The sequence below is a fragment of the Babjeviella inositovora genome (genome assembly GCF_001661335.1).
Source record: "Babjeviella inositovora NRRL Y-12698 unplaced genomic scaffold BABINscaffold_3, whole genome shotgun sequence".
Taxonomy (NCBI): domain Eukaryota; kingdom Fungi; phylum Ascomycota; class Pichiomycetes; order Serinales; genus Babjeviella; species Babjeviella inositovora.
This window is the reverse complement of record NW_017566840.1, coordinates 407,794-432,171: the sequence shown is the minus strand read 5'-3', so window position 1 is coordinate 432,171 and position 24,378 is coordinate 407,794. Positions and strand designations below refer to the sequence as shown.

At 46.1% G+C, this 24,378-nt stretch overlaps 11 protein-coding genes across 11 annotated transcripts; 4 read left to right on the top strand and 7 right to left on the bottom strand.

Moving 5' to 3' along the window:
* Nucleotides 1-102: 102 nt before the first annotated feature.
* Nucleotides 103-798, bottom strand: BABINDRAFT_6915 (uncharacterized protein; the record flags this gene model as incomplete). Its single annotated transcript, XM_019132533.1, has 1 exon — nt 103-798. One exon carries the CDS (start codon nt 796-798, stop codon nt 103-105), a length of 696 nt encoding a protein of 231 aa, XP_018986401.1.
* Nucleotides 799-4,364: 3,566 nt separating this feature from the next.
* On the bottom strand, nt 4,365-5,824 carry BABINDRAFT_160484 (alpha/beta fold hydrolase). The gene has a single exon (XM_019128258.1). It carries the CDS (start codon nt 5,692-5,694, stop codon nt 4,510-4,512), a length of 1,185 nt encoding a protein of 394 aa, XP_018986400.1. The 5' UTR covers nt 5,695-5,824; the 3' UTR covers nt 4,365-4,509.
* A 466-nt stretch (nt 5,825-6,290) lies between these two features.
* Nucleotides 6,291-7,084, bottom strand: GLO2 (hydroxyacylglutathione hydrolase; the record flags this gene model as incomplete). The annotated part of the gene is made up of 2 exons (XM_019132532.1): nt 6,291-6,945; nt 6,993-7,084. The coding sequence occupies 2 exons, from the start codon at nt 7,082-7,084 to the stop codon at nt 6,291-6,293; spliced, it is 747 nt and encodes a 248-aa protein (XP_018986399.1).
* A 675-nt stretch (nt 7,085-7,759) lies between these two features.
* Nucleotides 7,760-9,340, bottom strand: BABINDRAFT_160483 (Whi5 domain-containing protein). The gene has a single exon (XM_019128257.1). The coding sequence runs from the start codon at nt 8,948-8,950 to the stop codon at nt 7,916-7,918; it is 1,035 nt and encodes a 344-aa protein (XP_018986398.1). The 5' UTR covers nt 8,951-9,340; the 3' UTR covers nt 7,760-7,915.
* A 759-nt stretch (nt 9,341-10,099) lies between these two features.
* Nucleotides 10,100-12,946, top strand: ASE1 (Ase1p; the record flags this gene model as incomplete). Its single annotated transcript, XM_019132531.1, has 2 exons — nt 10,100-11,997; nt 12,229-12,946. The coding sequence occupies 2 exons, from the start codon at nt 10,100-10,102 to the stop codon at nt 12,944-12,946; spliced, it is 2,616 nt and encodes an 871-aa protein (XP_018986397.1).
* Nucleotides 12,947-13,302: 356 nt separating this feature from the next.
* BABINDRAFT_6910 (alpha/beta fold hydrolase) lies at nt 13,303-14,454 on the top strand (the record flags this gene model as incomplete). The annotated part of the gene is made up of 1 exon (XM_019132530.1): nt 13,303-14,454. One exon carries the CDS (start codon nt 13,303-13,305, stop codon nt 14,452-14,454), a length of 1,152 nt encoding a protein of 383 aa, XP_018986396.1.
* Nucleotides 14,455-14,560: 106 nt separating this feature from the next.
* BABINDRAFT_119608 (uncharacterized protein) lies at nt 14,561-14,882 on the bottom strand. The gene has a single exon (XM_019126928.1). It carries the CDS (start codon nt 14,844-14,846, stop codon nt 14,667-14,669), a length of 180 nt encoding a protein of 59 aa, XP_018986395.1. The 5' UTR covers nt 14,847-14,882; the 3' UTR covers nt 14,561-14,666.
* A 163-nt stretch (nt 14,883-15,045) lies between these two features.
* SRP40 (Srp40p) lies at nt 15,046-16,722 on the bottom strand (the record flags this gene model as incomplete). Its single annotated transcript, XM_019132529.1, has 1 exon — nt 15,046-16,722. The coding sequence occupies one exon, from the start codon at nt 16,720-16,722 to the stop codon at nt 15,046-15,048; it is 1,677 nt and encodes a 558-aa protein (XP_018986394.1).
* A 243-nt stretch (nt 16,723-16,965) lies between these two features.
* On the top strand, nt 16,966-19,680 carry BABINDRAFT_12335 (TFIIH/NER complex ATPase/helicase subunit). Its single transcript, XM_019126953.1, has 2 exons — nt 16,966-17,031; nt 17,082-19,680. Exons 1-2 carry the CDS (start codon nt 17,016-17,018, stop codon nt 19,595-19,597), a joined length of 2,532 nt encoding a protein of 843 aa, XP_018986393.1. The 5' UTR covers nt 16,966-17,015; the 3' UTR covers nt 19,598-19,680.
* Nucleotides 19,681-19,820: 140 nt separating this feature from the next.
* On the bottom strand, nt 19,821-22,245 carry BABINDRAFT_160479 (kinetochore-associated Ndc80 complex subunit). Its single transcript, XM_019128256.1, has one exon. The coding sequence runs from the start codon at nt 22,117-22,119 to the stop codon at nt 20,107-20,109; it is 2,013 nt and encodes a 670-aa protein (XP_018986392.1). The 5' UTR covers nt 22,120-22,245; the 3' UTR covers nt 19,821-20,106.
* An 896-nt stretch (nt 22,246-23,141) lies between these two features.
* On the top strand, nt 23,142-23,639 carry BABINDRAFT_165782 (uncharacterized protein; the record flags this gene model as incomplete). The annotated part of the gene is made up of 1 exon (XM_019130368.1): nt 23,142-23,639. One exon carries the CDS (start codon nt 23,142-23,144, stop codon nt 23,637-23,639), a length of 498 nt encoding a protein of 165 aa, XP_018986391.1.
* Nucleotides 23,640-24,378: the final 739 nt, after the last annotated feature.

Sequence of the window (24,378 nt, the reverse complement as noted above, 5' to 3'; positions counted from 1 at the left end):
TGAAGAAAAAGATTAAACCAAAAATGCAAAGGCCAAAAGGCGAGAAGTGAAAAATAAAACCTAGGAGATAAAACCGAGCCGTAAAAAGAATAGAAAAGGAAGCTACCAGCACTTCTCGTAGATGATGCTCTCCTTCTCACCGATAGCCTGCTTCTTTTGGCGTTTCTCCTCGCGCATACGATTGATCATCTGCATCGCATCGATGACATATTTGTTAAGACCGGTAGAGGTCTGCAGACGTGGGGAGGACGACGATAGCTCAGGAATGGTGTGTCTTTCATCGTCGTTAACAGTGGTGGACGACAAGGAATAGCTGCGGAACGAGAATTGGGAGGAGGCCAAGGACACGAGCGACGTGAACGACGGTCTGGAGACAGGCGCGGTCGGAGGAGGGCTCTGGTTCAAGCTGTACATCGACTTAAATAAGACCGACAACGAAACCAAGACAGATTCCACGCTGAACCATGGGAGTCCTGTATTGGTTGAAGGATTGACCACTGACGCTTTAGGGGCATCCTTCCCAGCAGAGATGAAGTCCGAGATGACACCCTCGACCAAATATTCAAAGTCGGTGCCCTTGGCGCAGGCGTAGCATGCATGCCCCAAGGAGTAGACGACAAAGTCGAGTACGATGAGAAGGAGGATAGGCACCGCAATCAACGAGCCAAGAAATACAGATAAATAGGTGATATAGGATGACCACGACTCGAAAGACGGAAAGACTTCAAGCACCTTGGTCAGAGTGTGTGTAAGCGCCACAAGGGTGTTGGAGGTGTAAAAGGATGTATCGCTAATCATTGTGTTTATCAATACGAGCCAGTAAGGTACGGGTAACAAGAGGCAGGGAGGCTCTTTTAAGGGGTATTTGTAAACAGATTATGTGATAAGAGAGTGCGCTTTGCTGGCTAAAACGTTTCGATGTGTTCTAGATTGCTTTTGCTTTCTGCTGCGCGAGGAAAAAACAAGGGCGTGTGCAATACAAGAGTTTAGGTCCGAATGGAAAAAGTTTTTTTGTTTGCAATAAAGCTGTGGAAGATGAAGCAATGGAGTAAATGGCTGAGCAAAGAAAGCAAAGATGGTTGAGTGGTAGAAGATTGGTAGACGGTGAGGGAAAAAAAATAAACAGATACCAGGAGGTTTATATATTCTGCCGGTGGAGTGATTTTTTTGCCAGGCTAGGGGTGAACTAATTTCCCGAATCCGATTCGAGGTGATAAGGGGCGCACTCCGAGAAAGTTTTTTCTCCGTTCCGGAATTTCCCTCTGTTACGTTTAACTGTGCGGTTTCCCTGCACAAAGCGCTAACCACACCTGATAGTCTTACATGTGATGCAAAAATTGCTCTGCAAATACAGAGTTTGACGTGCAAGGTGCATGGGACGCACCTCAGCGCCGGAGTGCGTAGAGCGCCACTCTATTGAAAGCGTTTTTTAGGTGATGAAGTTGTGTGAAGCCACTCGGAGTCCACTAAAATACGGATCACCGTAGTGTTCCGGGGCTGGGGGTGCCGACAATACGGATGTATGCTGACTCGTTAGTAAACCAGGGGGCTCGAAAAGTAATACATGCCCGACAAGTAGTGGAGACCTGGATCCATTCAATTCCAAAAACGGCCCCGCCCAACAAAAAAACAACGTGTATATATTAATGTGTGTCTGGTTACTGTATATCGTTTGGTTAATAAGATTTATGACGTCTAGGTGTGCCGCCGGCGCACCGGAGAGTTTGATACACGGAGTCGATCTTACAAGATGATTTTCGGAGGCAAAGTGCAGGATGGGCCAAGGCTGGTAGCAGATCTCAGTGCCGGATGTTTTGCACCGTCTGAAGAGGGCATGCAGATGTGGTAAGTCCAGGTCTATTTTAGTTTCTGCGATTTTTACCGAGCTGATAAGTACGTAATTAACCGGTCAATAAAGCAACTAATTTGGTTCAAGCTTTAGATACCACGATAACTCCTCTGTAAGGCTAGACTCGTTCAACGTGAGTCCATGAAAATATTATAAGCTATTAAAGTTCGGCATTCCCGTAGTCTTTGGGGTGCTATTCTCGATCGGGATAAGGGAAGAAAAGAAAACCGAATACGGAGAATGGCATCTGAAGCACGCCTTAGAAACAAGGACTTGGCATAAACGCAGGAATCCCCAGCCTGCACCACAGCTTTTATTCATGCTGATTAGACGGTATGCATCTATCTTTCGGGTGGTAGTCCGGAATGCCACCTTTTTTTGCCCAAGAGCCTCTAAATTCAAAATTAAGGTTCATATTCCCGAGGTAGGTGCGCTGTACTTTTACTAGTTAAGCCGCAGGGCTCATGGACAGCCTAGTGAACTGTGGACCTCGGCCCAGTCCCAAGTTCCAGCTCTACTGAGCTTTCACATGGAGTTATAGAACAGGCCGAGCCGGGGGTAGCCAAGTACCTCCCGAATGTTTTCGGTTTCTAACCTTTTTCGTTTAACAAAAAAACCGAAACATTGTCTCAGCCTTATAAAATAGTTAGTCGGCGATCCGAGAAAAATACCCACCGAATCTTTAGCGGATTGTAGAACCGGAATCGGGCAACAAGAGTGGTGCGATAATGCACTATTTGATATTAGCTTTCATACGGCCAGCCCATAAAGGCTTAGCGTATGAATTTTATTACTGAAGCCAAATAGTGAAGGGATCAGGGGGATTTTCACACTTGCGTTGAGAAGCCAATTTTACATTCGTATAGAGATGCAATATATACTGATTCCTAACACCGGTATGAAAGAGCTGACTAGAGACACCTTCGAAATATAACGCTACAGTGACTATACCTTCCAGAAATACCATTGGTTAAACCTTAATAGTGATACTGCCGACTAAACTCTTGCCGAATCGTACTACTGACTTATTGGGACAATAAATTGAAAGATGTACGACCGGGACACGTGTAATTTCAAGGGCATACAACAGACTATCAACCATCAATAGCATTACAAGCTATATGACTAAGAGGTATGTGTAAAGGCGAGGTAACCTGGGGAACAAACTACCATGCCTTGGGCTGAGCCGATATCTCATTGGCACATGGGCATATAATTCGGACTTCAAGCCGACAAGAATCTTACGACTTCTGGACTTCTCTTAATTCCACAATTTCCTTACGCCTGAAAAAAAAGGCAGGGTCCGGTCCGAGGCTTAGGCGAAAATACACCAGGTGTTCTCAACTATATGCGGCTGAGAATTTGACTCCGGCTTGCTCGCTCATTTGCCATGTGATAGAAAGCAAGGACGCGGCGCCGATCTCATGCACGCACTGTTCCACGGCCTCCCGGTTCTTTCCATAGAGGATATTGATTAGATCGATGAATCATAGTACTTAGCTATATATCGATATGGGAGTCGTAGATAAGAAATGGACCGAATCGTCGTAAAACTAATGTTTCCCCATCTGTTTCCCCATCTGTTTCCCCGTCTGCTTACATTTACCCGCAGAAATATTGAATGCAAAACTGTGGAAATGCTTATCTAAAGCGCTACAGAAGTGTGTGCCGCCTTGACCCTTCGTACTGTAACACATTAATAGCTTTTCGTCTCTACAAACCATTATCTAGCAACTTCTATGGACGTAAGCGTAATCTTTAACCGAGACAAAAGCATATTTTTCCTAGAATATCCAATTCATCAATACTAGGAAAGCTAAACCAGTTTCCCGGTATTACTGTTCAAGACCGGAGCCTCCGATGGTCGATAATCACGGTTAGACAATTTCTCTTCCTGGGAATAATTCTAAAGTACCAAATATCGTGAAATGAGTCAGATTTTGCCGGATATATGTGCACACAGTTGTGTAGCTCTCGCTTCGGCGGTAGCGACCAGCATTGAACTCTATTTCCCCGTACCACATCACTTCACATATATTCAATAGGACAAACTGCGCTTCTGGCACCCATCACTTTTGTGCCTTGCAATAGAGCTGAGGATAATTATGAAATTGGTGGATTAGCATTGAGAACCTCCAACTGGTCGATGGAAATATGTGTACCAACCAGTACACGTGATAACATGAAGACCTAGGAGAAATGGGCATTTCCTACACTGGTTACGCTTAGTTACCCGGATCACAGACTCTTCGCTCCAGTGTGAAATTTTCAGCTTTGTTATCTAGTATTTATTCATGGTTACACCACACTAGCTACACTCCCAAACAGCTTCTTTACCGAGTATGTCCAACGTACTAAATAGTATGTATATCCCTCCTGGATATACCCCGATACGAATCCCTTCACAACGCAACCTAAATGATGAACAACCTCGAATTTTAACCTTATCTACATTATCTGAAATTTATTGAAGATAGAATTCACAACTTGTCTGATTCTAGTTGCACACGAAACGTATCGGGGTCTTGGCCCCACCAACGCTTATACTAACCAGTAATTTAGATTCCATAATTTAGTTACGGCTCAATATAATTAATATCCTTCATAGAATAGTAAACATCAAATATATGTAGTAAACAGCACGCGGGGTAGTAGCCCTCTCAAAGTTTAGACTTGGCCCGGGCCTTTTTAGCCTCCGCCACAATCTGCTCGTACTCTTTGAAAATGTTGTCATACCTGGCTTCAAAAATTTCATCACGCTGCTTGTCGGTGAGGGTAGCAGGGAACTGCTTGCCCGCCTTGTTCGCTCTCTGCACTGCTTCGTTAATGTGATCGATGATTACCGCAATGGTTTCGTCTGGCATCTCGCAGTTGACCAAGTGCTCACCATTTTCAATCTCTACCCCACGACAGTTAGGGATTTCGGATCTGATGTAGCTTCTACCAAAGTCCGGGTCGTTCCAGGTGGACTTGCTACCCATCACGTGGGTTACCGGGATATTGATAAACCTTAGGATTGGCATACCATTAGTAATGGCATGCCTGGCACCGATATAGGCGACCATCTGTTGCTTCTTGCAAGCCTTCACAGTGATAATGTCTTCGCCATCGGCGTCTTTCCCAGCTATCATCTCGTCTTCTAAAAACGGTTTCAACACCTTCTGGGGGATGTTCTTATAGAAGGAGTATTTGGTCATGAATTCCACGAAATCAGCTTCATCCTCAAACTGATCCTGGATGGCAAAATCCAACTTTTTAAGCATCTTGTAGCTTGACGAAACAGCATAAGCGTATTGTTCAGGGGAAATCTGATCCGCTGGGATCAAAAGCTCTTTGCTGGAAATCACCGGTTCAATGGCGATGATCGACTCGAAGAAGATTGGCTCCAAGTAGGCAGCATACAAAGCGGTGAACCCACCTAACGAGTGGCCAATGCTGATAGTGATGGATTCCAGATTCAAAGACGATAATTCCGGTTCGTTCTTGACCACGCACAATGCATCTTTCGCATTGTCCGTCCAGTTGTGCGTGACACCTAACTTTCCAGCGTTAGCCACCATTGAATCGCCGTGGTTGATGGCGTCAAACGCGACCACCGTCCCCAACTGCCATGGCAAATTCCCAGCGGCCAACTCATAGAGTTTTTCAATGTGGTATCTCCAAATACTCTTGTTCATGCCGGTACCATGGGCAAAAAGTAAGTTAACCACCTTCTTATTCTTCTGCGGCAGCGAAACAGTGTACTTAGCGTACCCAATGACAGGCCTGTCGTCCTCAGAAAGCAAAGAGCCTTCCGCACGGGCGTAATGGGCCGGCACGGACTTCAATTCGTAGATAAAGGACATAGCGGTGGAGCAGATAGGATAAGTAGAGGTGTTAACAGTAGGAATATATTAGCAATGCTAGTAGTCCTCAGGGAGAAGATAGGAACAAACTAGTATATTAGTATGCTTGATGTTGTATACAATGGACTGTATTTATTAGCGCTGCTCGTTAATAACGCAATGCTTACAGAACGTCCGAAAATGTGGGGGATTCGCCCTGCGTATATAGTGCGCGAGCCGAAGGCCGAAGCTAAGTTTTCGTTAAGAGTAAATTTAGCCGAGAGCATGTGATTCGCAGTTATTTCAGGTAACGGCTTTTTAAATCTATCATAGAAACTAGCGGTATTAGCGGAGACGTTAGTAGTCCAAGATTATAGAGTTAAATACTGACTAATAGCAGCTCCGAAACCTTTGCCAAATCTTCCCATGACCAATTTCGCGTGACCCATCTCAGTCACATCGGATTTCGGCATTAAATGGCTAATAATGTTTACAAAGCAAAATAAATAAATAAATACAGTATACAAAATAATAGATAATAAGAGCTATAGCCCAGAGATTGGCCACTAAGTAGGTGGAAGGGTAAACCTGGTTGTCCCTCACCAGATCCTAGGTTTCTAAGAATTATTCTTTAATTCTCTCAATTGGGTCATGATATCACCTGACTGGCCCTTCTTCAACCCAGTAGCCTTCAACACCGCCGGGTCGTCCAATCTCATAAACGGATTGAACGATTTTTCATCCTTGATAGTGAATTGCCCGGTGGTGATTTCGTTGTTCCCCGCAAAGATCTCTAAGATCTCCAAGTCACTGTTCGCGGGCAAAACCGTTTTGGAAAACTTGACGTTACTCTTGGTGTATTCGTGACCTGGGTATACCACTGTCGCGTCTGGTAAGCCCCCCAAGACAACGTTCAACGCCTGGTGCATTTCCTCACCAGTGCCCTCGAAGAATCTGCCACAACCAGAAGTAAACAAGGTGTCGCCCGTAAACACACACTGCTCGCCGGTCTGGCTGTCCTCAACGTAGTAGCAAATGGAGTCCTGAGTGTGGCACGGGGTGTGCAACGCCGTGATCTGCAAGCTATCACCCAAGGTCATTTTCTCCCTGTGTTTAGGGGTGACGGAGACCTTTGGGGAATCTTTTCCGGCAATTAATGGAAGCGGGTAGTTTTCCAACATCTTGGAGTTGCCACCAGCGTGGTCGTAGTGGTGGTGGGTATTGACAATCGCCTTCAAATTGACGTTCAACTTCTCCAACGGCTTGAGAACCCTAAGATGTTAGCAATTGAGCTCAAGGCGCCTGTTTGCGGTACTTACTCTTCTGGCTCAGCAGGGTCGATGATCCAAGAATCCTTGGTCTTGTCATCGGTGAGGACGTAGCAATAGTTATCGCCGGAGCCCCATCTCATGGGAATATATTTGACTTGCATGGTTCTAAGTAGTGATGGTTTAGTGGAGATTCGTTTAATAAGCGGTTTGAGCATTTGTACTAGGAAAGTTCAACCAGTGTGGTGTAAGAGCGATTAATAAGCAAAGGTTGCGAGCCTTAGTTTTGCGTGTAAACCTGGGGAAAAGAGCGTGAAATTAGCTAGTCCTGCACTGAGCAGTGGGTATCTTACAAAGGCTGGAGCAGATGTCTACTTGTGATTACAAGATGTCTCGAAGTTCGCAAATACTAATGGTGTGGAAACTAGAAAAAAAGGTTTAATTTACCAGGAAATTATAATTTTGAACTTTACAAGGGTAACAATTGCAGTTGCCGCTGAAGCAATGTCTAGTAGCTGGTTGTACCTGCATAGAGAACTGTGGTATATCTAGTAGGTAATAGTGGATACTGTTAGCTAGCTAAAAGAGAATACTTCCTATGTAAGATATCTACAAGAAAAGGGTAGCCGGTGGTCTTATATACTGAGGTGAATACGATGCCAGGGTGTTCGCTTATCAGGAGTAAGGGAACAATGGCCTCCGACTTCCGTCTAGTTAAATGGCACCTTTACTACAAAAACTAACTTATAACCAATTACCTAAATTGCGCATGCCACTTTTTGGTCCTGTTACAAAATCTATCCCTCAGCCAGTTAATAAAAGTAAGAATTCGTATCAATTAACCTAATAATAGAAGTTCGAAGCATAATTATTATTGGAACACACCTCACCCTGACTTCCTACGCTGCAAATTCATAACAATAGTACGCTAAATCGAAGACATGGAACCCTTACATAAAATATAACCCCAAACCTTACTCCGACATATGCTCAGGCTCAGTCTCGACATCTGTCAAATCCTCATCCACATCGGTATCATGGTCTGATATCCCACGCCGTCCGGGACTTCCCTGAAGCATGCTCATGGTAGGCCCGACGGGAGGTAGCGTGAAGGGTTGCTTCCCATTGAAAGAGGGAGGCGTTAGGACGCTTCTAGACGGAGCCAGCTTCTGGGGAGACGACAACGACATAAGCGATAACACAGCCTCGTGCTCATCGCTCTGACTTCCCACAAACGAGTTCTTCTTGCGTATCTTCTTCGGTGTCTGGGGATCGCGGTCCACGCCATTTGCGGCACTGATCTGTTTCTTCTGTTGTCTGTTCAACGCGGCTGCTAGCGCGTTATGGGCCGAACCATCGTCCAGCAAAGGGGGCATGGCGTGACTGGACTTTACAGACGAGAAGGTGGGAGAGCCTAATAAACGCGCCGGGGACTTATCGCTCTGATCGGATGATAGCGGTGGAGAGAGCAAGGAGCCTCCACTGGCTCTGCGCGCTCTCCAAAAGGTCTCGTACGTTTTTGCGTCGCTTTTGCGTCGTCCGTCCAACTTATCGCTCTCGATATCGTCCAAGGTTTTGTCCTGCCAGCCCTTCTGCACCTTGACAAAGGCGTAGGAGAGTCGTGTTTTCAACTGGTTGCTGATATCCGAGAGCTGCTCCGGTGACTTCGGTACGGCAAGCGGTTTGGGGGTGAAGTAGATGCTTTTGTCGTCACGTCTGAAGTTGCGCGGCGTACGTGGCGTCTCTAGGTCGTGCGCGCGTGGCGAGGTTATGGCAGAGCGCGGCGACGTGTACGAGTCGCGTATTCCCGCGCTCTCTGCATCCGGGGATCTTTCTCGCTTAGTATGGGTGGGGGTGTTGGGGAGGACGTCCTTTTTTGCTTGGCCTGGGGTGCTGGGGACAGTGTCGCGCTCAGCGGCAGTTTTGGGAGGCGTCACGGGTCTGAGGGCTACCTTCAGCAGCGGTGGCGTGGTTATTTTCACCTCAGATCGGACAGAGGAGACTGACATGGAAGAAGCGGCAAGGAAGGAGTGAGGAATACGCTAGGGACAATGAAGTAGTTGGGAGGGTAATGAATACCGTGAAAGCCAAGAACTAAGACTGGATATCACTGGGCTTAACGTTGAATTCAGAGTAGTGCTGGGTTCGGGTGGAATTAATTGGTTTCGGGTATTGGAGCCCACGAAGCAAAGATAACTGGTTCTGATAAGGGAGGCAAGCGCGGTGGAGGCGTAATGATAAATACAGTGCTGGGTTCGGAGCCCGGAAAAGTAAAGTTGTCTCGGAAGCTTCAGCTGGAGGAAATATCTATAACTATCTTGATTATCTTCAGTACCTGGGATGTATTGTCGATGGCAGATAAGCCGAGACTGTCTACGTCGTTGCCCGGCCAAAACCAAAATTTTCTGTCGGGTGACGCGTGAAGCGTCAACTGTTGCGCACGGACTAATGCGGCAGAAAATTTGATGGGTGCGTGTAGCACGTGAGCATGAGGTCACACATGATGTGCCACATGGCACTATCGCGTTTGTTCCGTATCGCCACAGTTCCAATGAAAGTTTCTGATTTCTAATGAAGTAATAGAAGAGAAATGGTTGGAAAAACCTCTGTAGGAGTCGAAACTGGTGCCAAGAAATGAAATGTCGGGCTTCTAATGGGGTACGTGTCCGGCATATAAACCGGCACTCCCGCTTCCACCGACGCCATAGGGTTCCGTGCTGGTCCATAATGCTTCTGGGAGATATCTCGATTATTTAAAAGATTATTTTCAATGGCGTTCTTCCTCTAAGGGATGAATTGGTTTTGTATTTGATTATTGTTTCAACTGAAGCCCGGCCCAGGCTTTTCCGCGATCATTCGCTAAACTCGAAACAATCACTGTTACATATACCAATCCTGTACATTCATAATAACGGCCCCTCGTTTTTGTCTTCCTTATAACATCCTGCACCAACGGTGTTTATTTATCTCAACTATTTGCCGGATCGGGAAAAGCCAAACATTGCACAAAGTAAAAAACATCCTCCACCTTTAAAACAACCAACCCTCCAAACACTGAGCTAGTTATACCAAGCTATACATATACAGCTAAAATAAAGCTACAATACGGCCATACGACAGCTATCCCTATTCTGTTATTTGCTGCCACGGTGAGTGATATGGTGTACATTTCTGGCGACCCTCACACGCCGCCGTCCACGCAAAAGCTGGTCCGCGAGGAAGGCGTTGTATCACCGTTGGAACTTCTCTCCTCGAAGCTCTTACAGACGCTCTCCCATCTCTCCCATGTATACCACCAGATTGGCTACGACAAAAACTCAATCCGGTTGCATCAGGAAAACATCTTCAAAGACCTCCATCTCATGCTCAAAACACACATCGACGAATCGGAGCGTGAGAAGGTTACATTGCAGGGCGAATGCAAGTGGTTGAAAGAGCAGATCAAGATCCTCCTCATAATCTGCGACGATAAACGGGGAGACAAGACCTTGAACCAGAATGAGCAGACCAACGTATTCAAGGTTGACTGTATGGCACTCGCCGAGTACAAGCACATCACGTTATTAGAACTCAAGATCCAGCTCAACAAGTGCTACTTTAAGGTATTGCTACAGTTCAACGAGTTATACCTCAATCTCTCCAACCTTAACATCACAGCCAAACGTCTTTTGGCCCAAATCCATGACCCGAGCTACCAGTTCCACCATAGGGAGCTAATGGGCAACATGCCAAGCATGGAAGAGTCTCAAAAGTTTCTACAGTTATATACATCCTTCAAAGAGCTGTATTATGCGCTATTCGATACCGGGGAAGACTTGATGGACCAAACCTGCGACCAGTCAGAGATTTTCAACCAAATCAATTCCATATCCACCTCTCCACGCCGAACCCTTACCCAGAAGCGATGCTCGGTCAACTATTCAAACAGCTCCTTGTTTCAGCTTGAGTCGACGGACCACCCCAAAACCAACCTGTGTCAGTCATCTCCTGATCACCCAACGATAGCACGGTTATTGGATCAAAGTACAGATCATCCCATGGTATCCGGCTTGTTCCAGTGTGAAAATCCCAACACTGCTTCTGACCAAATTGTCATGGCGCTACAGAAGCTGAACTTTGAATTGATCAAGCTTGTCAAGTCTGCCAACATCATCCGCCTTTCACAGGAAAATATCCAGACGCTAGAACAGGAGGTGAAACTCTTGAAGCACACGTTGGAATCCCGCAGCCAGAAGCTATTGGGAAGCCTCGATACCATCTCTGAAATAACCAGCGCCATGGAGTTGTCCCCATCAGATTTGCAGTCGCTTCTGCAGTCGCTTCTGAATGGCGAAACGCTTCCCGAGATTTCCTGTATGCGCTCCCTGCCCGTTGAACACCTCCGCTTTACTCCTCTCTTGGAAGAGCTCGTTGGTGTCCTAAACACACGGAAGAACATAATTCAGAAGGAGAAGCACGACCTTCTTTCCCAAATCCATCCGCTCTGGCAGAAACTCAAACAGGACCAGTCGTACATTCAAGGATTTCTCGAACGGAACACGAGGGCGAACGAAAGCACCGTGAAAACCCTTCGAAACGAGCTAGATCGCTTGGTGGCTTTGAGAGCCCAGTACATGAAGGAGTTTATCGAAGACGTGAGGGTGAAAATTGAGACGACATGGGGTTTACTCAGCTACTCTCCGGAGGAAAAGGCGGAGTGGGAATATCACAACAAGAGTTTTGAGTGCACCGAGGGGGTTTTGGAGACGTTTGAGAAATATCTGCAGTCGTTGGAGCACCAATATCAGAAATTGAAGCCACTCCTCCTCCTTATCAAACAGTTTGAAGACTTGATGAATGAAAAATACCAGTTGGAGGAGTCGTCAAAGGATTCCTCCAGACTCCTTTCGAAAGGATCTTCTACCATTCTTTTGACTGAAGAGAGAACTAGAAAGAAGGTGGCCCGAAACTTGCCTAGATTAATAGCTTCGTTAAAAGAGAAGTTATGCAACTACAAAGAAGAGACTGGGAAGGATTTTGCGCACGATGGCACCAGCTATCTCAATACGGTTTTAGAGTTAGAAGCGGAGAATATGCCGTCTAGTGCGCGCCGTGTGCGCCTGATCCCCCCTCAAATGCGAATGGAACATCGACCAGAGATAAGCTCCACAGGGAGTGCCAGAAATACTCTTCCGGCCAGCAGAGATACACCTTTAATCAATAGAACTCTGCTCCCAGCGAACAGAAACCCTCCATCGTTGAGCAGATATCCTTCCTCGGTCAACAGAAATCCTCCTCTCCCATCCAGAAACACCCCCCAGACCAGACAGATGGCCTCCCGCTCCCTCAATATCACTACCCCTAGACCCTCCTCTGCCAATAGACCAATGTGGGGGTCGTCCCACACTGCCCCTTTGTCGACTATCAAAAAGCCGGTCTTCCAAACCACCTCCGCAATCAGAAAGCCTCCAACCAACTCTGGCCCTCGAATCAACCTCTCGGCGGTGCGTCAAGCATTCCAGCCCTCAATGAGAAAGCCGTTGACTAAGATGTCTATGAATTCACCATCTGTATCGCCTATTCGTCGAGGCACGGGCGAAAAGAACCGAATAACAAGCATGTTGCCTTCTATCAAGGTAACGAGAAGGCTTGAGAAGGAGAATATCGACACTGGCTATAAAAATACCCTTCATAACATTGGTGAAGTGGCAAAGAACAAGATGGTGCTACAGCCGTGTCCGCCACCCGCTATAGCTAAGAGATCTCAGCTTCCTGTTTCTGATAAAGACGATTCGCCGTTTATTGATCGCCAGAGTAATTTGAACTTGTATGACAGCACGTACAAGAGTAACGGGAACAAGATCCAGACCTCCATCAATAATTTGGCCGATGAAAGTGTGATGAGTTCAGATATCGGAGAGGCTGACTATGAAACGTGGAAGAATGAGAAATTGAACAACTTCACGGATGAGCTCAGCCCGGGGTGCCACTTCGACTCGGCTCTAATCCATCAGGATGTGATATGAGAGTGTCCAAGTGGGTTTATGCTAGCATTGGTAAGTTCTTTATACTTTGCCTGTAAGAATTTTGGAGTAACAGACTAGACTGTAGATGTAACGGAGTAAGATTTCCAACTTTGTCCCATAGCCCTGTTTATAGGACGGAATACCCCGCAGATCGGATATGTGAAACGACTCCTACCGGGATTCGGCCTTCCCACATTAGCCATTCTCTCGTAAGAAAAAAAAAGGAGGTGCAGGTGCAACATTTATAAACGCAAGGGGTACTCGTATAAGAAAACCCCTCCCGAGTTCATATTCTGAATTCCATTCTGGTTAGCAGAAATCTGTTGGGCAGTTTTGAATTACAAGCGCCAACAGTCATGATCCTACCATACACGTATGAGGTCTGCAGCACGGGAGCGCACCATCCCCGCAAAGCTGGTTCTACCATCCTCCCTACTGATCGATTGGTGGTGGCCTACGCTAGATACCTGCCGCGGGAAGAGCTTAAGAATGACGGAAAAGTCATCTTGAACTTGATGTTTACCCACGGCACGGGGATGAACAAGAGCGTTTGGAGGCATCATATCGACAGGCTCTATCAGCTCTCGTGCAGCCCATCTGTCAATCTACCGTGGAAGTTGGGGAAGGTTTTGGCGATGGATGCAGTGAACCACTGTGATTCCGCTGTTTTGAACAAGCGCAAGTTAGGCCACAAGTTTTTCTGGGGGGATTTTGGAAAGGACGCGCTAGCCATAATGAAGCACGAGGGCTTACGGAACAGCGAGAGTCAGAGAACCATTGGGGTGGGCCATTCGTTGGGAGGCCACGCGATTCTATGTGCGGGGGCGTTTGAGCCAATTATGTTTGATTCCATCTTCGCAGTTGACCCTGTGATTTACGATTCCCATTCCTTCGAAAGGGATAACGTAGAGGTCTGGGATCTTCATAACAAGATCCATCGGAGGATTGAAAAGAATTTGCTTGACCAGTTTGCCAACGAAGAAGAATGTTTCAGATGGTTTCAAAAGGAAGCTTTCTATAACAAGTTCCAGCCAGAGGTGTTGGACTACTTTATGCGGGATGAAGTGATATACAATTCCGATGGAACAGTAAGTTGTAAGACCACCGCAAAACAGCAAGTCGTGGTGTATACATCTCGCGATATCTCTGTTCTGCAAGGACGCACGCTCTTACAATTTATTACATTCCCAGTTTTGCACTTGGTTGGCTCGAGATTCACGTCGCATTTCACCCCAGAGGCCGTGGAGTATATTAGAAGCACCCTCCCAGATGTGACCGGTGCCATGATTGAGAACGCTGGCCACCTTTTGCACTGCGAGCGGTTTGACGAAACCATGGAGATTATGGAGGATTGGTTTACCAAGAGAACAATGTTGGAATTTAGAGGGACTCTGGATGTCTCCAACAGCGATTTGGCCGGGAGGGAAGAGATCTTTTGCCAGCGCTACGCTGAATTGTTTGCGTCGATGGATCAGAACAATCCCTTGTTCAAAGGACCGAAATTGTGAGAGGGATGATATACATCTAGGTGATAAGCGGTAACGAAAGGAGGAATCCATATGTCGAGCAAGAGAAAGCGGAGAAGCTCACTTTTTGCAATCACATAGAAGCTATCCGACTGGGATCACAAGTGATATGATTTATGGTTAAAAGTTGATACTACAGTTATCTGAAAAGGGTAACCGGGATCGGTTTACGCACATGTATTGGTAGTGTTCTGTTAACACATCGAAGTACTATTTATATTAGTCACCAGAAAAACCCAGCAGATCTGGATAGAGCCGGAAATAGCACTAATGAGGTGTTGGATTATTGGGACTCGAAGGTGCACTAACACCGTTTCTAAATCGAATGGCTCCAATATCATGCGATTGAGTCTTAGAACCCTGTCAATAAACATAGCCCAATACTCACCTCCATGGTGAGAATACAAGTATGATAGTACGATCAAATTTATATGTAGAATAAGATAAGAGAAAGGGACTAATACCGATAAACCGTACCGGTGGCCATAGAAGAAAAATTATGTGTACAATGTAACTGCGTAGAGTTTAAGAAATGCAAAGCTCAAGTAGAACTAGAGGAATTAAACCTGTCTTCTAGTCCTTGAACTTGTAAGAGCCAGAATTCATGGTGATAGAGCCACCTCTGTAAGAGCCTCTCTTCATCTTGTTCTTACCCTTGGTGAAATCCTTACCCCTGACCATACCCAACTTTTCGTTAGCCGTTTCACCCCAAGTACCAGCAGCGCCCTTGTATGTGTTATCAGTCAAAGCGCGGTTTTCGAAAGAGATCTTGGATCTTTCAATACGGGAGAAGTGCTTACGTTGACCTTCTTTTAATTCAGGTTCTTCGCCAGCAGAGATAACTTCGTCGTCGTTGGAGTTTGAAGCAGTGGAAGTGAAGGATTCAGCAACCTTAGTCTTTTTAGTAGCTGGTTCTTCGCTTCCAGGAGTAGAAGCTTCGGAGGATTCGTGAGATCTCTTCTTAGTGGTTTCGTCGTCAGAGGAATCAGAGTCACTGTCGGAAGAAGAATCAGAGGAAGAGTCGGAGGAATCAGAGTCACTGTCGGAAGAAGAATCAGAGGAAGAGTCGGAGGAATCAGAGGAATCAGAATTAGAGGAAGAATCAGAATCGGATGAAGAATCAGAATCGGAGGAAGAATCAGAAGAATCAGACTTAGCCTCTTCCTTCTTTTCGACCCTATTCTCTTCCTTAGTTTCGGTTTCTGATTCAGAGTCAGAAGAGTCAGAATCAGAAGAGGAATCAGAAGAGGAATCGGAATCGGATGATGAATCAGAGTCAGAGGAGTCAGAAGAATCAGACTTAGCCTCTTCCTTCTTCTCAACCTTCTTCTCATTCTTCTCAACCTTAGTTTCGGTTTCTGATTCAGAATCAGAAGAGTCAGAATCAGAAGAGGAATCAGAAGAGGAATCAGAATCAGATGATGAATCAGAGTCAGAAGAATCAGAAGAGTCTGACTTAGCCTCTTCCTTCTTCTCAACCTTAGTTTCAGTTTCAGAGTCAGAGTCAGAAGAGTCGGAATCAGAGGAATCGGAATCAGAGGAGTCGGAATCAGAAACATCCTTCATGACAACATCTTCATCCTTCTTTTCAGAGCTCTCTTCCTTATTTTCGGCTTCTGATTCAGAAGAAGAGTCGGAGTCGGAATCAGAAGACGAATCAGATGAAGAATCGGAGGAAGAATCGGAGGAAGAATCAGAGGAGTCAGAGGAGTCAGAGGATGACTCTTCCTCCTTGGCCTCCTTCTTTTTCTTTTCAACCTTCACTTTTTTGACTTCGGCTTCAGATTCTGAGTCTGAGTCGGAATCAGAAGAGGAATCAGAGGAAGAATCGGAGGAAGAATCAGAAGAGTCTTCCTTGGTTTCCTTCTTCTCCTCTTCAGATTCGGAGTCAGAATCAGAAGAATCAGAAGAATCAGAGGAGGAGTCCTCTTTCTTTGTATCCTTCTTTTCAACCTTCTCACCTTCAGACTCGGAATCAGAATCGGAGTCAGAGTCTGAAGAACTGTCAGAAGAACTGTCGGAAGAACTGTCGGAAGAGTCAGAGGAATTCTTTCTAACCTTCTCAGTTTTCTTTTCCTTGGCTTCAGCTTCAGATTCAGAGGAGGAATCGGAATCGGAGGAGGAATCGGAATCGGAATCGGAGGAAGAATCGGAGGAATCAGATGAAGAAGCATCCTTCATCGCCGCATCCTTTGAGGCCTTAACCTTGACACTCTTTTTAGTGACCTTTTCGGTGGCACGAGATGGCATTTTACTGTCGAATTGAATTCCAGGAAAATCTGGGGCAACAAGTGAAATGTACATCTCTGTAAAATATTTTTCATCCATTCAATTTTTTTTTCATTTTTTCATTTTCGAGCCGCACCATGCGCGTGCGTTCTGCATCTGGGCACATAACCTGCAATGAGAAAGTAGTGTGGGACGCAGGCTTACAAACGATCAATATCGCAATACGCCACAAAAGTTCAATTTACTCAGGTAGCTACTGGTAACGCGCTGGACACAAGCTCAGCCACCCAGGTCTTTATATAATATTTGCAGCCATGTCTCGTCGTGAAGGTACGTACTTGCTTTTTCTCTCCCATCGGATGGATCTCTAACACTTACAGGCAGCCGCCAGAACTACTCAGAGCTAGCCAACGGGAACGATTATGACTCTGACTCAGAGAATACCAGTACTTTCTCCGACGATAATGTTGACGCCGATCTCGGTGATGCCTACATCCCACGTGCCAACCTAACGGTTGCGTCAGCCTCGCGAAAGCGGAAAGCAAAAACAACTGTGGGCGAAATCAAGACCCACCTCCAAGACGATGAGTTCGAGGAGGAGGCTTTAGTAGACATTTCCCTCGAAAGACCACCTGACTTTGTGCCAGATGCTGTCACAAAGATGTTCGGTGCAAGTGATTTCAGCTACTTGAAACTTAAGCCCGACCATGCCTCCAGACCGATCTGGATCTCCCCCAAGGACGGCCGTATCATCCTTGAGAGTTTTTCCCCGTTAGCCGAACAGGCGCAGGATTTCTTGGTCACCATTGCGGAACCGATTAGTAGGCCATCACACATCCACGAGTACCGTATCACAGCGTATTCGTTATATGCCGCTGTCTCTGTTGGGTTGGAAACCGATGATATCATCTCTGTTTTGAGTCGTCTATCCAAGGTTCCAGTGGCGCCGTCAATCTTGAACTTTATCAAGAGTGCCACCATCTCCTACGGTAAGGTAAAATTGGTCTTGAAGCATAATCGGTATTTCGTGGAAAGCCCCCAAGCAGACATCTTGCAGATGTTGTTGAAAGACCCCATCATTGGCCCGTTGCGTATCTCTTCCGAGACCGTCACCAGCGATGGGCTAGTGGAAACCAGAGCCCCGCACGCGGATGACATCGAAATTGCGGGGGTGAAGCACTCCGAAACAGCCAAGAACGGTGAGAAGAAGGAAACCGTGGAAGAAAAGGAAGTTGAGGATATCTTTGCTTCGGTGGTGGGTGATAAAGACGATGAGGACGATGACTTGGACGTTGTGCATTCCTTTGAGGTGTCGTCGGATTCGGTTGAAATCATCAAGAAGCGATGCCAGGATATCGACTATCCTGTGTTGGAAGAGTACGACTGTCGTAATGATACTCGGAACCCTGACTTGAATATCGATTTGAAACCATCCACGCAGATTAGACCGTACCAAGAAAAGTCGTTAAGTAAAATGTTCGGTAACGGGCGTGCTAGATCGGGGATTATCGTCTTGCCCTGTGGCGCCGGTAAGACGTTAGTCGGTATCACCGCTGCGTGTACTGTAAAAAAGTCGGTTATTGTGCTCTGTACCTCTTCCGTGTCTGTCATGCAATGGAGACAACAGTTTTTGCAGTGGTGCACCATTCAACCGGAAAACGTTGCGGTTTTCACGTCCGAGAACAAGGAAATGTTTTCCTGTGACGCTGGGTTGGTTGTTTCGACATATTCGATGGTTGCCAATACCAGAAACAGATCCCACGACTCCCAAAAGGTGATGGATTTCTTGACCTCTAGAGAATGGGGGTTGATCATTTTGGACGAGGTCCACGTTGTTCCGGCCGCCATGTTTAGACGAGTCGTCACCACCATCGCCGCGCACGCCAAGCTTGGGCTCACTGCCACTTTGGTGCGTGAAGATGACAAGATTGGTGACTTGAACTTCCTTATTGGGCCAAAGTTGTACGAGGCCAACTGGATGGATCTTGCCCAGAAGGGCCACATCGCCAACGTGCAGTGTGCCGAAGTGTGGTGCCCGATGACGGCAGAGTTCTACCAAGAATACTTGAACCAGACTGCCAGAAAGAGAATGTTGTTGTACATCATGAACCCAACCAAGTTTCAGGCGTGCCAGTTTTTGATCCATTACCACGAAAAGAGGGGTGATAAAATTATCGTATTTTCCGATAACGTCTATGCCTTGCAAGAGTATGCCTTGAAGCTTGGAAAGCCGTTTATTTATGGTTCTACCCCACAGCAGGAGCGTATGAACATTTTGCAAAATTTCCAATACAACGACCAAGTCAGCACGATTTTTCTATCCAAGGTTGGTGACACCTCTATCGACTTACCGGAAGCCACCTGTCTCATCCAGATTTCCTCGCACTACGGTTCGCGTCGTCAGGAGGCCCAACGTTTGGGTCGTATCTTGCGTGCCAAGAGACGTAACGATGAGGGCTTCAACGCCTTCTTTTACTCGTTGGTCTCGAAGGACACCCAGGAAATGTATTATTCTACTAAGCGGCAGGCATTTTTGGTGGATCAGGGTTATGCCTTTAAGGTGATTACCCACTTGCACGGTATGGAGAATCTTCCAGACTTGGCCTATGCTTCTGCCAGGGAAAGACGTGAGTTGTTACAGGAAGTTTTGTTGAAGAACGAGGAGGCTGCCGGGATTGAGGCCGGTGATGATGCTGACAACTTTGTTGGCAGAGGTAACACGGATGTGAGTGTCAAGAGGGCCAAGTCCTCGGCTTCCAGAAATGCCGGTTCCTTAGCCAGTTTGGCCGGTGGTGAAGACATGGCATACATCCAGTACAGCAAGAATAAGAATAAGGATTTGAAACAACACAATTCTGTGATTCAAAAGCTTTATTACAAGGGTAAGAAGAAGTGATTTTTTTTCTAGCCCGCGAATTCGATGTCATTGAAATTTTGTAAGATGGGAATATTATGTTAAATAAACATGTACACCCCCCCGTGAGCGAATGGTGAAACCATATAGATTTTGCCTAAACGGCTATAATGATAGGTCATATACTAAGAATGAAGGGAATAATAGGGTAAAAGTAATAATGAAACCGAGAAAGTAAAGGGTAATAAAGGCGGGGGATGTTCGAGCACGTAAAATTCCATCTTCATGGCAAAGGGTGATAGACGAGGCATAGACTCTAATTTCAAGGAGAGCTGCCTAATGGTACAATAATGCCTGGTGGGTCGATAATTAACCCCAATAAGGAAATCAGCGAATGTCCCAACTCTATAACTCAGATGTAAACCCGGTAAGATTAGTTTCCTCGAATATGGCCCGTAGCTCACTTTTCTAATTCCCACCCAAGCATTAGTTCCTATCTTACAGTCTCGATAAACATAAATCAATTAACCCACTCCAATACCACTTAAACTCTAGACACTCAACTCCTGTTCACATTCTCCCAAGACAAAGGTTTCAAAATCCTCCAAGTTTCCCTGAATGTTGAGCTTAAAACTGATGCAGTACTCAATCATCTGCTCGACCTTCGAGTGTAGCTGTTCGCGGAGATTTTGGATCAGATGGACCAACTGGTCGTGCTCGATCTTTATGGACTGCGCCCGCTGCTCTACTCGGAGAGACCCCTGCGTTGCATTCATCTTCATCATCTGTAACTCCCGCTCAAGCTTCTCTACCTCGGTGGAGGAGGTCGTAGAGTCGTTATTCATCGATTCGTATACCTCGTCATAGGTTATCTTCGAAGTGCCCACTCGAGCTTCTAGCGTCTCGATCGCTTCGTTCCTCTCATTTACCGTTTCGCTGAGCAAGTCTAGTTTCTCCTGGAGTTTGATGGCCTCATCTTGGTGCTTGTGGATATTGGACGCAATCCTTGTGCGGTAGTTGAGAAGACTGACCTTTTCCGACTTGAGATCCTTATCCAAAATCACGTCGTGCTTTACCCCGAGCAGGTCCTCACCGAGCATATTCTCATGGGTGAATCTGATCTCGAACTCGTGCTCTGGCGGCGTAATGTTCGCAATGGACGTGGACGATAACGATTGGATTTTGTACACCGTGGTGTTGTATTTCTTCAATGCAGCCTCCAAGCTTTCAAAATTGCTGGTTGCCTCCAACTCTCTGTCACGTAACACGGATAACGTGTGGTTAAGCTTGACATTGATGCTGTCGATGGATTTGGACAACCGGCTTCGCTCGTGGGACATTCTGTCAATATCCGCCGGACTCAAGCCTTGTTCTTGTACCTTCTGGGCGCTTGTCTCTTCCTCCTTGCGCACCTGGCTCAACTCTTTCTCGGTATTGGCTATCTCTGTTTTGATCTTCTCCAAAACCGACGCCCATTTGAGCTTCCGCTGCTCCATCGTATCAATATAGGCTTTGAATTTGACCAAGTCTCCCTCTAGAGCGTGCGATTTTTGCTCGGCACTGGTTAAAACGTCAGCATCGCGAGTGAGGCGATTCAACTTATTCAACAAATCGTCGTTTGTTTCATCTAACTGTTTCGCGGTACCGGCAATCTTTTGGTTGTGAGCATTGACCAATTTTTCCGCCTCTTTATACTGACTGCTGAACTCGTCTTCGTCACGCAAAAAGGCCTTGTACGAGTTGAAGATATAGGACGATAGAATCCCATCAATGATGTCATCGGTTTTGTCTATCAATTGCTGAGGGGTTTCGCTACCGTCTGTCTGCTGGGCCTCAAAGCCGAAACAGTTCTCAAAGTCCAACACATTCACCTTATCCAACGAAACATTCAACTTTACGAGCCAGTACAACATGCCCAAAAAGACGGGCCAGTTCTGACCGCCAACAGCGCTTATCTGCGACTTGTTGATGGAGTCGAGGTACGGGTACTTGACGATCTTCAAGAGCAGGAACACCTCGTGTTCAATCGACTTACTGAAAAGGTAGCCCTCGTCGATTTTGCAGTACAAGAACTGGAAAATCAACACAAAGTCCTTCTGCGTCGGCTGGCGCAACGTTTTGGTGGAGATCGGGTGCTTCATGACGATTTCAAACCGGTTCGTGATCAAAAAGTTCAAAATCTCTTGCTGCATCGCCTGCAGGAACGTCTTGTCTCTGAGAGGTCGCGGGTCCTTCGACTGAAGCGTTCCCTGTGACCCAAAAAGTTGCGCGCTTGGCGTATGGGACGCCGAATTGGGCACCATACTTGAGCGTCTATTAACTGTCCCAGGCGTCATCGCAATAGATTTGCGTCTCGCGGAACCAGGTGCGACACCGGCAAATAGCCCGTTGTTGGTGATGCTCTGGCGATTAGAGGCCCCAAAATTGGCCCTGGCGGCTAACGACAAACGACTTTTGAGCGACGACGGCTGGGGAATGCTGCTCCCGGTGTTCAAATCGATGGCCGCTAAAAGTCCGCTACCGTAAGTGTCTGCTTTCTGTCTCTTGTAGCTGTAATCGGACATTGCTGAATTGTAAGATGGCGGCTAACGTACGGGTTAGGTTCTTGGTGGGATTAAGTCTTATACCCTCGATACTTTCACGGTGTTTGTTATTTGGTGGAACAACCTGTCTTTTTGGAAATAGCTAAGAACGTCTATCTTGATTGTTTAAGTAAGGTCTTACAGTCTGTGTGTTTGGTCCGATCTCATCCACGGCGTGCTTTTCGGTTTATCTAAAAAGTAGCGGCTAATCACAACAAACATACCAGGGCTACATAACCCCCAATTAGGCCCAATTTAGTAGCCACCAAGGGATATTACCGGGAGGTGTTTTGACGGTAAAAGGAATAAATTAACGATGGCTCAGGAAATAAGAGAAAGGTTTTGACCTTTTAGGCTACAAATAATAAAAAACCAACCCGTATTTGAAGCTTATTGAAAGAGCCAATCCTTCCTGGCCCAGGGTATCCTGTATGGCAATCCTAGCACTGAGACACCGGATCGCCTTACACATGCCGTTTTTGTATAATTATAGCTAGAATAGAAAAATTCTGATTACATAAATGCGTTCAAAATAGCAACTTTATAGACCTAAATAGCCTCTAAACTCTTTTTTTTTCTCTTCCTCTACATGTGTCCAGTTCTGTCTAGTTTGACTGCGAGTCGATGGAAAAATAGTGAGGTATACATTTACAAGGTATTGGAAAAAGTTCGCTTCCATTGTTGTTTTTAATTATAGCCATTCCGATATACACAGAAACTGAGATGGCCTGGACAATGTCCATCACCAAACTCGTGAACTCCGGCCCTCTTTCAAGACTTTTTTAAATTTTCCTTAGGATTAATAACGCATATTGTTATATAGTTTCCGGCTTATAGCCTGTATATCATTTTATAAATTAAAGCCATAAATTGCTAAACTGATTGGAAGTTACGGGATTTAAACGGCGTGAAAGCTTTATAACTGTCCTGTGTATAAGACTTGCCTCAGCCTTCAAGGGCTTGCGTTAACCCCCGTCTTTTGACTCACCTTCTTTCCGCCAACAATGAATCTAAACGGCAATATATTGGATACTGTTGCTTATACCACGTCTGAAGCCTCGCTCTTTGCGATTCCGCCACCAAGAAAGGCTGCAAATGGCGAATACGTTCACAACATTTTTCAGTGGGACCTCGCGAAACAGCCGTTGTGGCGGGGAGAGATGAGGGTCATCGAGCGTGAAGACTTCGGATCCGATTCTACGACAGAGCCGTTAGTACTAAAGCTTGATTTCCTTGATGATGGCGTGCTCTGGGCCTCGCTATTGGGCGAGCAAAACCTCCTGGCCACCCGGTCCACCAAGTTGTATGTGGTACTCGTGAACTTTAACGACGTAAAGGTGGGGTTGGGGTTGCAATTGAAGGATTCCACTCAGGCAAACGAATTCGCGTTGGCGTTGCAGGACTACCGCTCCCAGCAGGCTAAAATGAAGTTCTACGCCAAGCCCGATGCATCCACTGATCAGGACATGGACTCTGACGACTTTGGTGACTTTGTGTCATAACTACCAAGTTAGGCTAGACGTCGCATTCAGTAGTACAGACTTGTGAGTATCTCCAGAGCTATGGTTACCGAAGATGTCACCGTGCCGTTAACTGGCTTGACCAATGACTATTGTTTCTGGCAAACTAGATTCTGCATATCGGCTGTATAATAACGGATATACATTTCCGATCTCACGCTGACGCCTATATCACAAGATGCTCCGAAATCAGTGTCAAAGGAGCACAGCCGTGGATGTGTGGAATTCCGCAAAGTTCTTTTGTATTTGTATTGAATGAGGTGGCCTATGTTGGATAATTTAGCAAAGTTTACCACGAATAGTTAGCAATGGCTAAATCTTTTGAAAAATCCTGCGCCACTATTAATATATTTATCCGTAATTGAACACTCCGTTTATCTGTAATGTAAGATCCCGTTTATTTCTAACGTAATCGTTCATCTCTAATATGATATCTTGACATGTCTAGGTATGATTCATGGTACCTACTGTATGGGTGATCATCCACGAATCTTTGAGAGACCGATTCGGTCATCTAAGTACTCAATGACAGACGAGTTCCCATTAAAAAATCCCATCAGATATGGTTGTCTTAAATCCTAACGCACGGTTTCTTTAGGGTACTAATGCCCAGTGGCATGAATACTTCTCTATCGTGCGTAACCCCACATTCTGATCGACTGTCACCCTGCCAGTGCCTGTAAGGCCCCTTGTATCAACTAGAAGCATTACTTTATTCTCG

Coding starts and splice junctions, on each gene's coding strand:
- BABINDRAFT_160484 (XM_019128258.1), bottom strand. CDS start 5,694: ATGTCCTTTATCTACGAATTGAAGTCCGTGCCGGCCCATTACGCCCGT.
- BABINDRAFT_160483 (XM_019128257.1), bottom strand. CDS start 8,950: ATGTCAGTCTCCTCTGTCCGATCTGAGGTGAAAATAACCACGCCACCG.
- BABINDRAFT_119608 (XM_019126928.1), bottom strand. CDS start 14,846: ATGTTTATTGACAGGGTTCTAAGACTCAATCGCATGATATTGGAGCCA.
- BABINDRAFT_160479 (XM_019128256.1), bottom strand. CDS start 22,119: ATGTCCGATTACAGCTACAAGAGACAGAAAGCAGACACTTACGGTAGC.